Source organism: Camelina sativa, chromosome 20, assembly GCF_030686135.1.
Source record: "Camelina sativa cultivar CO46 ecotype springtype chromosome 20, ASM3068613v1".
Taxonomy (NCBI): Eukaryota; Viridiplantae; Streptophyta; class Magnoliopsida; order Brassicales; family Brassicaceae; genus Camelina; species Camelina sativa.
The window spans coordinates 5,611,949-5,626,046 of record NC_141899.1 but is presented as its reverse complement, the minus strand read 5'-3'; the positions used below and the strand labels follow the sequence as shown (position 1 = coordinate 5,626,046).

Below are 14,098 nucleotides of genomic sequence, written 5' to 3'. Positions count from 1 at the left end.
CCAATCAAGCAATTTTTACCCCTTAAAACACGAGTTTAGTACTCACAATATTTCCTCTTTTTTAGGCAAATGTAATTTCCTTGCACTTCACTAATTATGTTTTTTTTTTTAAAATGCTCACATGAAAACGTTATGGTGAGGCTTCAAACAGAATTTTAAGTATAAATACACACGCATACGATTTTATAGATATAACTTATGTTTTCTTTCTTTTCCATGTAACAAAAACAAAACAACTCTTTTCTAACCTTCACATGAAAAAAGCTTTGTGCAGCATAATGAAGCTTAAGAGAGCAAGGCCATTCATAGCCATTATCTTCATACAGTGTTTGTACGCATTGATGTCTATAGTAGCAAAATTAGCTTTGAACGTTGGAATGAGCCCTCACGTCTTAGTTGCTTACCGGATGGCAGTTGCGTCAGTTCTCATTACTCCTTTCGCCCTCGTCCTTGAAAGGTTTGTTTTTCTTCTTCTTCTTCCGGTTCAGACCTACACTACGAACTTAAAAATAATGTTTTCTTGTTATGGAAACGCAGGAACACAAGACCACGGATGACCTTCAAAATCTTCCTTCAAATAGCTATCCTTAGTTTATTTGAGTAAGAAGAAGACTTTGTCGTTTACACCATTTCTGTTTCATAATGGTAGGCTTTAACTTGTTCTGTCTATGTCGTTAACTCTGTTTTTAATGATCAAATGCAGGCCTGTGGTGGAACAAAACCTGTACTACTCAGGGATGAAACTTACCACTGCCACTTTCACATCGGCTTTGTGCAATGCACTTCCTGCAATGACATTCATAATGGCCTGCCTTTTCAAGTAATTAACTCTATCCCTCTGTCTCACTCTAAACCAATATTATTTCCCATGGATGCATCACTGAAACGATTTTACTCGGTTTCTGTTTTCTTAAAAGGCTTGAGAAGGTAACAATCAAAAAGCGTCACAGCCAGGCAAAGCTGGTGGGAACCATGGTGGCTGTTGGAGGTGCAATGCTCATGACATTCGTGAAAGGGAATGTCATTGAGCTGCCTTGGACAAAGAACTCAAAGGGTCTTAATGGACATTCACATGCTATGAGGATTCCAAAACAGGACGATATAGCAAAAGGATCAATTATGCTTGTAGCAAGCTGCTTCAGTTGGTCATGTTACATTATTTTTCAGGTAGGAACCTTTCCCTATTCTTATAACAGCTATGTAAAAGAGACAGGACAACCACATCCGTTCCTCTGAATCTTGGTATCTACCTTAAAAAACAAACTTTAACTTATTTCTTGGCATAAAAACCTTAATTGATAATACTTTTAGTGAACAAAACAGTGAAATCACAGAGCTGAGGTTACAGAGGAATTTATGTTTTTTTCAGGCAAAGATTCTGGCTCAATATCAAGCTGAGCTCTCGCTAACTGCTCTAATGTGCATTATGGGGATGTTGGAGGCTACTGTTCTGGGATTGATATGGGAAAGGAAAAACATGTCAGTCTGGAAAATCAAACCAGACGTGACGCTTTTAGCTTCAATATATGGGGTACAGCAATTCTTATATCTGTAAAAGCCTTTTGTGTGTGTGTATGTTTGCTGACAAAATGAAGTATTGTTGATTGTCACACAGGGACTTGTCTCAGGGTTAGCATACTATGTTATTGGATGGACGTCAAAGGAGAGAGGGCCTGTTTTTGTGAGCGCATTCAACCCGCTCAGTATGGTTCTAGTTGCTATTCTGAGCACCTTTATTTTCTTGGAAAATATGTACCTAGGAAGGTAACAATAGCCTTGATCCTAAGTTTACTATTGTGATAGATCTAAAAGCAGCTGAGAGTATTGATTATGGCTTCTAAATTTGTAGGGTTATTGGGTCAGTTGTCATTGTCATTGGGATATATTTGGTACTGTGGGGTAAAAGCAAGGACAAGGGAGGGAAGCTTCAACCAAACGCTGGGTGTGCAGAGACTGTGGTAAAGATTGATGAACAGAAGGTTCCCACGCCTGATAATAACCGAGTAGTACCCACCAGTGACCAGATAATGATCCCAACAAAGGCAGCAGCTCGATCTCAGGAGTCAGTCTGAGACGCCGATTTTGTTCCATGATCTCTCTATATATACCGCTTAACATTTTTGATAGTATTGATATGATGGTTTGCCAGAATAAGAGCAAGTATTGGGCTACAGAAGTCTCATAAAAGCTTAGAATTTGGCTATCCTTGCAGTAGTTTATGTACTTTAGTAAAAGAACTAGACTTCATCATAGCAGTACACGCTTCTGATTTATTATATCAGAAGCTATAGTTACAGAGAGATTAAGAATGGATTTCACTTACGACAAAAACCTTCCAGTTGATAACTTCTCTTCTCAAGAGGCCAAAGTGACTGCATCCTTCCCATAGATACGCTTAAGCTCAAGGCTGGCAACTTGATATGAAGCTGAAAAGAGACATAAGTAGAACCAATCATTGGCTTTTGTATCTTGTTGTCATGCTCTAAGCAGCTATATCCTATTAAAATGTCTATGTTGCATTACTACCTTTCCAGATGTTGAAATTCTTATGGTTGATATCAGATCCTGTGACATTTTGAATAGCGTCGAACAACTTCTCCTGAGGTGAATTCTTCAGCTCTTGAACAACGCCATAGATGGTCTTTCCATTCTCAAAGTATATGTGGTTATTTGGGTGCTTTGTCTTGCAATTAGCATGCTGCTCGAACTCATAAGCATTAAGAACCTGTTGCACAGTTGAGTTGTAAGATAAACAGATGACATAAATTGTACCAAACAGACCATTTGTACCATGTTGCTTACTTTATTAAAGTTACAGTTGCTGCAACCACATAGATACCCAGTCCCCTTTATGATTCCTTTGAGATTTTTCTGCCAAATCATGTTTCAGCACATAGAAGATTAAATGGAAAGGTTTCCTTCTCAAGACAGATAAAAGAAGAAACAGACCTCACGTGACCACGAATAGTACTTCACAGTAACCCCATCAAACATTCCTGTTGACAACAAGGACTTCACATTTGAAGGAAATGTGTTTGTAGAACCCTTCTTAGCTGTCTTTGAAACATGAGTTTTGGGCACAAGTAAGGTATCAACTCTAGGACTAGCATATAGGGGATTCCCAAATTCAAAAGACATGTTTTCCTCTGCTTCCATATAAAGAGGAACTTTAGCAGTTGCAGGGTCATGGCTGAAGTTCTCAAAACTGTTAATAACACGAACTGATGAACCTAGTGTGGTTTCTTTCTGATAATAACCTCCAAAAGATACGGTCTGGCTTCTCTCTTCGTGATAAATTTGATCATTGGTTTCGTCTGCTCTTCCTTGGCAAGAAACCATAGATGCCATGTCACCACCTTGCGTATATATGGACTGCCCTCCTGACAACACATTGGTATTTTCCTTGCAACAGTTTGGTCCCGTCATGAAAACATTTTCAGGTACTCTGTCACGAGAGAGAAGAGACATGAAGTTCTCCTGTCCCTTGGTGTAGGAGGAGGAACTCATAGAGAAGATATTACAATCAGCCTTTTGAAGAGACTGACCCATCAATACAAAGTTGTCACCCATTGGTGTGACACCAACACCTTTGTTGCTGAAGTTACCAGCGAATTGCCCTGGCAAGATGAAGCTCTTGTCAATATTACTGCAGGTTTGGCCAAAGGACAGAGTGCTATCTTGACTGCTATTATATGAAGGACCTGTTTCAGATGATCCCCCATAAAGCTGATTGACTTTTACTTTTCTGATGGTGTCAAGATTTAGTGTGCTACCATGGACCGATGGGAAACCAATTGACGAAACAACATTATTGCATTGCTCTGCCTCAATATGTTGTTGACCAAGGAGATGTGATGATGTATGCGCAATGGCAGGATCGAATAAGCAATTAGTTAACTGGGAGGGAACAAGAGAATTGTCCCATGCAGCACCAATCTCTACCAATTGTCTTTTATTACCGAGTAGTTGTGAGCCAGACGGTTCTGTCAACCACTGATGACTCCGTTTTAGTTCTAATCTGGAAGAATCAGAATATGGAATCTCCTCAAAATCCTTTGTCATCATCCTCTGTCACAACCAAGCCCAGAGATATTGTTAAACAACTACACTCCCAAAACTGTGAGAAAGATGAAGATTCAGTGCAGGTTACAAATACCAAAACATTCTTTAAGAATGAAAAAAAAAAAACTTGTGTTCTTACAAATTAGGTAAAGGAAGAATGGGGAACAGTGGAACCCTAAAAATCACGAATCCTGGGTTTCTTTCCTTGCAAATTGCATCCCTTGGACTGAGATCACAGAGTCTTAACTGTTGTATATCTTTTACAAAGTGAAAAGGCAAAATCCAAAACCAGGAGATTTAGGGGGTGTTATTGAATTAAGGATTTTAAGAGATTTTAATTAAACCAGGACATTAGTGGATTTAAAAGTCTAATTCATTTGTGTGGACTTTATAATGCATATAAGGTGGATTTGAAAAGTCATTGATAATGTATTTTTGGTGATTGTTATGGATTTCTTTAAAAGTTATTATATATATATATTTTTTTCATAAACTGTGTTATACACTAAAATTATATTAAATTAACAACACCCAGACTTTTACACATGTTATGGAAAACTTGAATTAAACTGTCTTTGTTTTCAATCCAGATTTTTGGTGTAATTAAAGAACCCAGATGTCATGAACCCAGAAGAAAAAAAAATAAAGAACACAAAAAAAATCTCAAAAATAACACAGATTTGATGAATAAGTGTGATTATATACAAAAAGGTTTGAGGAGGAAGAAACAGAGATTGAACCCAGAAAAAAAAGGTGTGATTATATCATAAACCAAAAAAAAAAGTTATAGATTATGAACCCAGAAAAAAAAAAGTTAAAGAACACAAAAAAAAATTCTCAAAAATAATACAGATCTGATGAATAAGTGTGATTATATAAAAGGATTGAGAAAAAAAAATCAAACAATAATATGTCAAAGGCTAGAGATCCATCTATAGAGAGAAGAAGAAAATGAAATGATTGAGAAAAGTGTGGTATTGTGTTTGTTCATATATTAGAAGCAAAGTACGTTAAAATCCAAAATCACACAAAATCTCATAAATATTGAATAACACTAGATTTTAAAGGATTTTTTAAAATACCCAATTGAATAACACCTGATTCTTAAATACATCAAACTCTTTTAAAAACCACAATCCAATAACATCCCCTTAGATTTTGAGGGTAAAAGAGAAGAAGACACACAATTCGAGAGAAGAGAGAGTTTGAGGTTGAGAGAAGAGTGATGAAGGAAGGAAGGATCATCTAAGGGGATGTTATTGGATTGTGGTTTTTAAAGGAGTTTGATGTATTTAAGAATCAGGTGTTATTCAATTGGGTATTTTTAAAAATCCATTAAAATCTAGTGTTATTCAATATCTACTGGATTTTGTGTGATTTTGGATTTCAACGTACTTTGCTTCTAAAATATGAACAAACACAATACCACACTTTTCTCAATCATTTCATTTTCTTCTTCTCTCTATAGATGGATCTCTAGCCTTTGACATATTATTGTTTGATTTTTTTTTCTCAATCCTTTTATATAATCACACACTTATTCATCAGATCTGTATTATTTTTGAGAATTTTTTTTTTGTGTTCTTTAACTTTTTTTTCTGGGTTCATGATCTATAACTTTTTTTTTTGGTTTATGATATAATCACACTTTTTTTTTCTGGGTTCAATCTCTGTTTCTTCCTCCTCAAACCTTTTGTATATAATCACACTTATTCATCAAATCTGTGTTATTTTGTATTCTTTAATTTTTTTTTTCTGGGTTCATGACATCTGTGTTCTTTAATTACACCAAAAATCTGGATTGAAAACAAATACAGTTTAATTCAAGTTTTCTATGACATGTGTAAAAGTCTGGGTGTTATTAATTTAATATAACTTTGGTGTATAACACAGTTTATGGATATATATATATTTTTTTCTAACAATAACTTTTTAAAAAATCCATAACAATCACCAAAAATACATTATCAATGACTTTCAAATCCACCTTATATGCATTATAAAGTCCACACAAATGCATTAGACTTTTAAATCCACTAATGTCCTGGGTTAATTAAAATCTATTAAAATCCTCAATCCAATAACACCCCCTAAGACTCGAACTTTAAAAGAGTTATAACTGCAAAAAGTTTAAAGATCAAATTAAAAAAAATTGTGGGTGACTTGATACGACAAATATCATTTACAATTAAAGTAATCAAATGTTTAAAAAAAAAAAAAAAAATTAAAGTAATCAAATTTCAGTTCAGGCCCTCGATTTGGTGGTGTAATAACAGTTGAATTTTGTTGGGCTGATTTTTTCTTTTTTTTTAATAGATCCCGGCGGATTAATAAAGAATGATTTGCTAACATTCTCATACAAAAGGAATAAAAAATTAAAAAAAAGTCAAGCACCTCATAGTTTATCGTTTGATTTTTTCTTGTATCATATGATTTGGAAGTATATGTGCCTCTTGACTCTTGTAATGTGGCCCTCTAAGACAGAAAAAAAAGAGAATTTGTTACCTATCCCTTTTCTTTGATATCCTTTTTAATAATACTCACTTTCATGATCATTTTTAATTATACCTTTCTATTATTTTTTAAAGACATTTTTGCCCTTGTTTTATAATTATACTTTCACCGTCGACCTACTTCGTCTTCGTCTTCGTCTCTTCTTCTCTCCTTCTCCGGTCGGATCTCTCCTCCGCCGTTATCATTGTTTCTCCCATCGTCTTCGTCTTCGTCTCTTCTTCTCCCATCGTATTGAGCAATTGAATTTTTAGGTCTTATAAAGCAAATCTCTCCTCCGCCGTTATAAATTGAATTTTTTTAGGTCTTAATCACTTGCTCTTTTAGATCTGTTCGTGATAATAAAGTCTTTTTCTCCCATCGTGTAAGCTTGTTTCTGTATTTTTGTTTTGATTTCAATTTCAATTTTGTGTTAGCTATTAGATTGTTGTTTCGATTTCAAATTAGATGTCAGAATTTTTTTAGGTCTTAACACTTGCTCTTTTAGATCTGTTCGTGATAATAATGTCCTTTATTAGATCTTTGGACATCTACTGTTATTCTTTGATATAGTTGTTCGGATCTCTCTTCTTTTAATGTAGTTTTATTGGTTTGTTTTCTCAGGATTTGTTTGGGTGTACAAATGATTGAATTGTATTCAGTATGTGGTTTGTGGAAGTTGAACAACAACATTCATTGGGAATTTGAGATGGATAATGAAAGGGGAGCTTCTTTGATTAACATTGATGAGAATACTAGATTTAGTGAGTTGGTAAAAATTTTATTAGAAGATTTTGACATTGATATTTAGGCACAATGTTTAAAGCTTAGTTATTCATTGCCTGCTAAGTCTTCTACTATAGGTAGTATTCCTATCTTTATTAGAAATGATAGGCAGCTTGAAGATTTTAAACTCAAATATGCACAAAGTGGAGGAGTTCTTCATCTATGTGTTACTGTTGAGGATTTTTGTGAGATTGTAGAGCAGGTAGTTTTAGTAAACTCATTCTCTTGTTCTTTCTAATATTGTTTTAGAAAAGTAACTGATTTGAGGAATGTTTCTTTATCAGGGTCAACCTAGCTCTACTCCTTTTATTGAGAGTGTTACTGCTGTTACTCAGGTAACTTTCTACTTTAGAATTTTAAATTATTTATTGCTTACAAAACCTTATAAAAATCTTTGAAAACACTTGTAAAACGTTTTAAATACTTTACAAATCCTTTCAGGATCAAACAAGCTCAAATTTGTTAGTTGGGAATGCTATTGATGTTTATACTCATACTCAGGTAATTTACTGCCTTTTCAACCCGTTTTAAAAACCTTTGAAAACAGTTGTAAACCTTATTAAATCCTCTGAAATCACTTGTAAAATCTTTTAAAAAACCATTGATTTGTACTTTCAGGGTCAACCAATACCAAATCCATATGTCGAGAGTGATCCTCCTGCTGCTTCTTCAAGTCAACATACTGGCACTTCTGTTGATTTTACTGCTACTCATTCTCAGGTAACTTACATTTAAACACTTTAAAAAACCTTTTGAAAACGGTTGTAAACCTTATTAAATCCTTTGAAATAACTTGTAAAATCTTTTAAAAAACCATTGATTTGTACTTTCAGGGTCAACCAATACCAAATCCATATGTCGAGGGTGTTCCTCGTTTTTATTGTTCTCCTGTTGCTTCTTCAAGTCAATATTCTGGCAATTCTGATGATTTTACTTCTACTCATACTCAGGTAACTTACATTTAATCACTTTAAAAAACCTTTTGAAAACGGTTGTAAACCTTATTAAATCCTTTGAAATAACTTGTAAAACCTTTTAAATAACTTGTAAAACCTTTTAAATAACTTGTAAAACCTTTTAAATAACCATTGATTTGTACTTTCAGGATCAACCAATACCAAATCCATATGTCGAGGGTGTTCCTCGTAACATGACAACCTCTGTTGGGTATCCATCTGGTTCTTCACACTCAACTGGTCTAATCGATGTTGATTCACTGTTTTGTGGAAAGTTATTCAAAGACAAAACAGAAATGAGAAGTCAGATGCGGATGTATGCAGTCAAGCATAGTTTTGAGTTTCATACTTTTAAGTCAGACAACAAGAGGTATGTTCTTAAATGTATTGATGAAAAATGTAGTTGGAGGCTACGTGCAACTAAGGCTAAAGCATCAGATAGCTTTGTTGTTCGAAAGTATATTAGTCAGCACAGATGTGACTCTGCTTTAAGGAATGTTAGTCATCGCCAAGCATCTGCAAGGACTTTGGCTGGTTTGGTTAGTAACCATTTTGCAGGAGGAAAGCTTCCTCTCAGACCCAAACAGCTCATGGAAATTTTTAGGAATGACCATGGAGTTGGTGTCTCGTACTCAAAAGCATGGAGAGCTCAAGAACATGCATCAGAACTTGCTAGGGGTATACCTGCTGATAGTTATGAGGTTTTACCGAGTTGGTTTCACATGATAGAAAAGAAGAATCCAGGTACTATCACTTACATCAAAGCTGATTCTGATAATAAGTTTAGATATGGTTTTCTGGCTTTTGGTGCATCAATTAGAGGTTTTAAGTTGATGAGAAAAGTTATTTCTATTGATGGCGCCCATTTGAAATCAAAATATAAAGGGACTTTGCTTGCTGCATCAGCTCAGGATGGTAATTTTCAGTTGTATCCTATTGCTTTTGCTGTTGTTGATTCTGAGAATGATGCATCATGGGATTGGTTTTTGCGGTGTTTGAAGACTATTATTCCTGATGAAGAGGATCTAGTTTTTGTGTCTGATCGGGCTTCTTCAATTGCAATTGCGCTATCAGTAAATTATGTACATGCTCATCACGGGATCTGCACTTTCCACTTGCAAAAGAACCTGGAAACACGATTTAGAGCTTCGGCTTCTCTTCTTCCAGTTGTTAATGATGCTTCAAGAGCTTACACTCAGTATGATTTTGATTATTTGTTCACTCAAATTTCCAATGGTGATCCGGATCTTGGAGAATATCTTTGGCAAGCTGATATTAGGAAATGGTCACGTGCATATTCTCCTTCAAACCGGTACAACATTATGACATCTAATTGTGCCGAGTCCATTAACTCCAGGTTAAAAGAGACTCGTGAGTATCCAATTGTCTGCCTGTTTGATACAATCAGGTCTATTTTGACTAGGTGGTTTAATGAACGACGTGAGGAGAGCTGTCGACATCCATATGCTGTTACTACAAAAGTTGGGAATAAGATGAATGAATCTTATAATAATACTACCCGCTGGCTTGAAGTTAGTCAAGTAAATGAAAATATCTTCGAGGTTAAAGCAGCTTTAAAGACATATATGGTGAATTTGGACACAAGGAAATGCACATGCTGTATGTTTGATATTGACAAATTCCCTTGTGCACATGGAATTGCTGCTGCCAAACATGTCAATCTCAATGAAAACATGTTTGTTGATGATTATCATTCCACTGAAAGGTTATAAGTCTCTTTTTTAATAAGGTCTTTAAAAGGTTGCTAAAGTAACGGATCCAACAGGTTTTTACAATGTTTTAAAAGGTTTTTAAAGGTTTTACAAGTTATTTAAAAGGTTTATAAACAGTTTAAAAAAGGTTTTACAAGGTTTTACAAGGTTTTTCAAAGGTTTATCAAAGTTATATTAGTCTTATCTTCCTCTTTTTTATTTTACAGATGGCGTTTAGCATATTCAGAGAGCATTCACCCAGTAGGTGATATGGAGTATTGGGAGATTCCAGAGAGTGTTAGTACTTCTATTTGGCCACCTTGTACTCGTATACCTAGTGGCAGGCGAAAGAAAAAGAGAATAGCTAGTTCATGGGAGTATGGAAAGGCTAAGACAAATTCAAAACAATACAAATGCAGTAGGTGCGGTCAGTGTGGACACAACAAATCTAGTTGTGTTGCAGCTATCTAACTCTCTCTCTCTCTCTCTTTAATTCAACTTGAATTTGTTCTTTTTAATAAAATATTTTCAGTCTGTGGTGTTGTAAACTCCATTTTCTCAGAATTTTTTTTCAGATTTTACAGTTTTAAATCATTATAAACAACTTGTAATGCCTTTTAAAATAGCAAGTCGTACTGTTTTAAAATCATTTACAAACAACTTGTAAAATCTTTTAAAACATGTTAAAAACCATATATACTCTTGTAAAACCCTACACCGATTAAAAACCATATATATACCTTTAAAACAACTTGTAAAACCTTTTAAAACAACTTGTAAAACCTTTTAAAACATGTTGAAAACCATATATACTCTTGTAAAACCCTACAACGATTTAAAACCATATATATAAACTCTTGTAAAAAGAAAGTCGCCACACTCTCTCTCTCTTCCCCTTCCCCTTCCTCTTACTCTTCTTCATCTCTCTCTCTCTTCTCTCTCACTGCAAAAACCCTAAATTTCTTCTGATTTCACCATCTTCAGTCTCCTTCACTGCTTCGTAATCAAACACCAAGCAAAACCCTCCAACGATTTTAGATGATTTGAAGAGATAGAGACGTTTCGAATTTTGATTTCGAATCGCTTAAGTTTTTTTTGTGGAAGACGATTGAAGGGGTAATATGCGAAGAGTCACTTGGAAACAGCGAAGGGGTAAGTTTTGAAGGGGTAAGATTTTAATGGATAAGATTTCGAAGAGTTAACTTATTGAAGGGGTATTACGCGAAGCGTCGTTTTGGTTCGTTTTTAATTAAGCGTTGAAGGGGTATTTTTTGTAAACCAAAGCGACGCTTCGCCTATTATATATACTTTTTGTCTCACGATAACTCCTCAATCATCTCTCAGATTCGAAAAATCAAACCTTTGTCTCCTAAATCATCTCCCAGATTCGAAAAATCTATTTACATTCTTCCTTCAATCCGTCAGTAATGGACCGTCGTTCTCCTTCAAGCCTTGTAAGGACTGATATGAGATGTCTGAACAGGGATCTTTCGCCAAACATCACAGCAGGTAAACACATACATCTTCAGAGTAGATTTGTTTTACTGTTAAGGATAAAAGAGATTGAGTGTTTGCCTTTTTTTTAATAACTGTTGATGACGACATTTTCCGTTGGGAGGCTACTCTATTCGGACCGGTGAATACTCCTTATGAAGGGGGAGTGTTTAAACTTAGGATTACATTTCCACCTGATTATCCAAGAAGTCCCCCCAAGGTATCTATTTTTGATTATACTCCTTTTTTATTTTAGCAAGCATGATTATTAGGACTCCTTTTTTGCAGCAACTCAATAGTTTTTTAAATAAAATATCTTGATTATGCAGGTTGTTTTCATCACAAGAATTTGCCACCCAAATGTAGCAGATAGGGGAGGCATTCACCTAAAAGTTTTGAGGACCGACTGTTGGACTCCCATGTCCATTGTTAAGCTTTTCAAGCAATTAGTGGAGAAGTTGATTGAACCAGAGGTCAATGATGAGGGACAGACCATTGAATATCTTGCCAACCTCTACAAATCTGATAGGAGAAGGTTTGAAGCCATGGCTAGAGAGATGACTAATCAATATGCTGGGAGAGGAAACTGAGATAGTTCACATCTATTTTTTAAGAACTCTTGAATAATTTATCTTGTCTCTGCTCTTGTAAACTCTATTTTAAAAAAGATTTATTCAGAGGTTACTGTTTTAATATTAGAAACAACTTGTAAAGCTTTTAAAAAAGCAAACCAAAAATATATATATCATTATAAACTATTTGTAAAACCTTTTAAAATTTCTAAAAACAAGATATAATCTTAAAGGTTTAAAAGAATTAAAAGATTTATATGCCCGTTTAAAAGGTTTTAAAACCAGTTAAAAAGGCTTTAAAAGGTTTTAAGAGAATTTTAAAAGTTTTTAAAGCATAAAATATTAAAAGTTTTTGAAACCTTTTAAAACCTTTTAAAACCTTTTAAAGCATAAAATAATATTAGAAGATTTAACCTTTTAAAAGATTTTAAAAGGTTATTAAAACCTTTTAAAACCTATAAACAGTTTAACACCATTTAAAAAGTTTTACAAGCATAAAGAAATAACTTAACATTAAAAGGACAATTTTTTTAAATATACTTGCAAACTAAACATTGAAAAACTATTCTATTCAATATTCTTCTTGATGTGATCACGTTTATATACCAGCAATAATTTTTAATGGTTTTTAAAAGAGTTTCAATGGTTTTAAAAGGTTTTTTAAAAGGTTTTAAAAGATGTTTAAAAAGTTTTCAAAAATTTCTAAAACCTCTTTTAAAAGGTTATACAAGGTTTTAAAAGGTTTTTCATCTTTTAAAGCTCTTTTAAAACCTTAAAACTGAAAAGAATATTAACCCGTTTTAGAAGATTTAACCTTTTAAAAAACAGTTTTTTAAGCAATAACCTCGTATATTAGGCAAGTTTGAACAAACTACTCATGTTTAACTAAACTGTTTATAGGATTAACACCATTTTAAAAGTTTTACAAGCGAAAAGAAATAACATAACATTAAAAAGACAATTTTTAAAAATCTACTTGCAAACTAAACATTGAAATACTTTGCCATTCATTATTCTTCTTGATGCGACCAGCAAGATGCCAAATTCCTTAACCTACGTATTTGTCCTTGTACTCCTGCAAAAGAAAACAAAAATATAAGTTAATATTTAAATTACAGTAAAATGTGCATAAAATCTAACAAAAGTCGAGGTTCACTAACCTTTAATTTTAAAAACATTCTGGTACCAAGGTATCTCATTTGTGGAGTAACATCTTTAGGAATTTTGTCAGGATGAAGAAGTAATATTGCCTTCCTTGTTATTTTTTTTATATCTTCTTTAGTAATCAAATCCATGGCATAGACTTTTTCCCACTTATTCCCTTGCCAAAGATACTACAATGTAGAACATCCAAATTTTATTAATGTTTAACACCTATGATAACAAGTATATGATTTTTTCAAACTTACGTTATCAATTGACGAAAGCATAGTTCTGATGTCCTTGCTCTTCGTCCAAGAAGTTATAACTTCCTCGATTTGTTTTATTTCTTCGTAACTTAAATTGTTCTCCTGCGTAGTAGGTGTTTGCACTAATACAAACAAAAGAAACAAAATATTATATGTCATTTTTCAACAGGGAAAATCATTTATAATGAAGACTTCAACAACTTACAACTGCCCATTTCCTGGCTGGTGTGATATTGTTGTTGGCTTGGGACTTCTTGTTGAGTGGGAGCTTCTTGTTGGCTTGGGTCTTCTTGTTGAGTGGGAGCTTCTTCTTGGCTTGGGTCTTCTTGTTGAGTGGGAGCTTCTTCTTGGCTTGGGCCTTCATCAGTATCTGAAATATTAATACACTCTTCGTCATCCGATATAATAGTGTACGCTTCTTCTTGGCTTGAGTATACATTATCAGCACTGTTAGGCTTCTCATCCTGCATAAATAATGATATTTTTTTTTAACCATATGTAAATTATTTTCAAATATGTTTTTACAAGGTATTTAAAATTTGTCGATCATATTCAAGTAACACATACCTTATCATTATTCATATCCTCTTCTTGTGGATCATTTTCATTAGTATCAT

At 34.0% G+C, this 14,098-nt stretch overlaps 3 protein-coding genes and 1 pseudogene across 4 annotated transcripts; 3 read left to right on the top strand and 1 right to left on the bottom strand.

Moving 5' to 3' along the window:
• The first annotated feature begins 82 nt into the window (after positions 1 to 82).
• LOC104769584 (WAT1-related protein At5g13670) lies at positions 83 to 2,582 on the top strand. The gene is made up of 7 exons (XM_010493832.3): positions 83 to 457; positions 538 to 600; positions 704 to 820; positions 918 to 1,167; positions 1,370 to 1,531; positions 1,616 to 1,764; positions 1,850 to 2,582. The coding sequence occupies exons 1-7, from the start codon at positions 255 to 257 to the stop codon at positions 2,070 to 2,072; spliced, it is 1,167 nt and encodes a 388-aa protein (XP_010492134.1). The 5' UTR covers positions 83 to 254; the 3' UTR covers positions 2,073 to 2,582.
• LOC104769586 (uncharacterized) lies at positions 2,164 to 4,461 on the bottom strand. 2 transcript variants are annotated; one of them, XM_087504384.1, is made up of 5 exons: positions 4,202 to 4,461; positions 2,950 to 4,068; positions 2,803 to 2,871; positions 2,527 to 2,725; positions 2,164 to 2,426 (listed from the first exon to the last, which is right to left on the bottom strand). In XM_087504384.1, the coding sequence occupies exons 2-5, from the start codon at positions 4,063 to 4,065 to the stop codon at positions 2,356 to 2,358; spliced, it is 1,455 nt and encodes a 484-aa protein (XP_087360510.1). In that variant the 5' UTR covers positions 4,066 to 4,068; positions 4,202 to 4,461; the 3' UTR covers positions 2,164 to 2,355. The 2 variants fall into 2 exon arrangements, with proteins under 2 accessions (XP_087360510.1, XP_087360511.1); XM_087504385.1 differs by having other exon boundaries at positions 2,950 to 4,117; positions 4,202 to 4,432.
• A 2,244-nt stretch (positions 4,462 to 6,705) lies between these two features.
• LOC147918485 (uncharacterized) lies at positions 6,706 to 10,655 on the top strand. Its single transcript, XM_087506519.1, has 7 exons — positions 6,706 to 7,540; positions 7,623 to 7,673; positions 7,780 to 7,839; positions 7,957 to 8,058; positions 8,172 to 8,288; positions 8,444 to 10,020; positions 10,234 to 10,655. Exons 6-7 carry the CDS (start codon positions 8,489 to 8,491, stop codon positions 10,475 to 10,477), a joined length of 1,776 nt encoding a protein of 591 aa, XP_087362645.1. The 5' UTR covers positions 6,706 to 7,540; positions 7,623 to 7,673; positions 7,780 to 7,839; positions 7,957 to 8,058; positions 8,172 to 8,288; positions 8,444 to 8,488; the 3' UTR covers positions 10,478 to 10,655.
• A 778-nt stretch (positions 10,656 to 11,433) lies between these two features.
• On the top strand, positions 11,434 to 12,090 carry LOC147918484 (ubiquitin-conjugating enzyme E2 29 pseudogene; annotated as a pseudogene).
• The last annotated feature ends 2,008 nt before the right edge of the window (positions 12,091 to 14,098 follow it).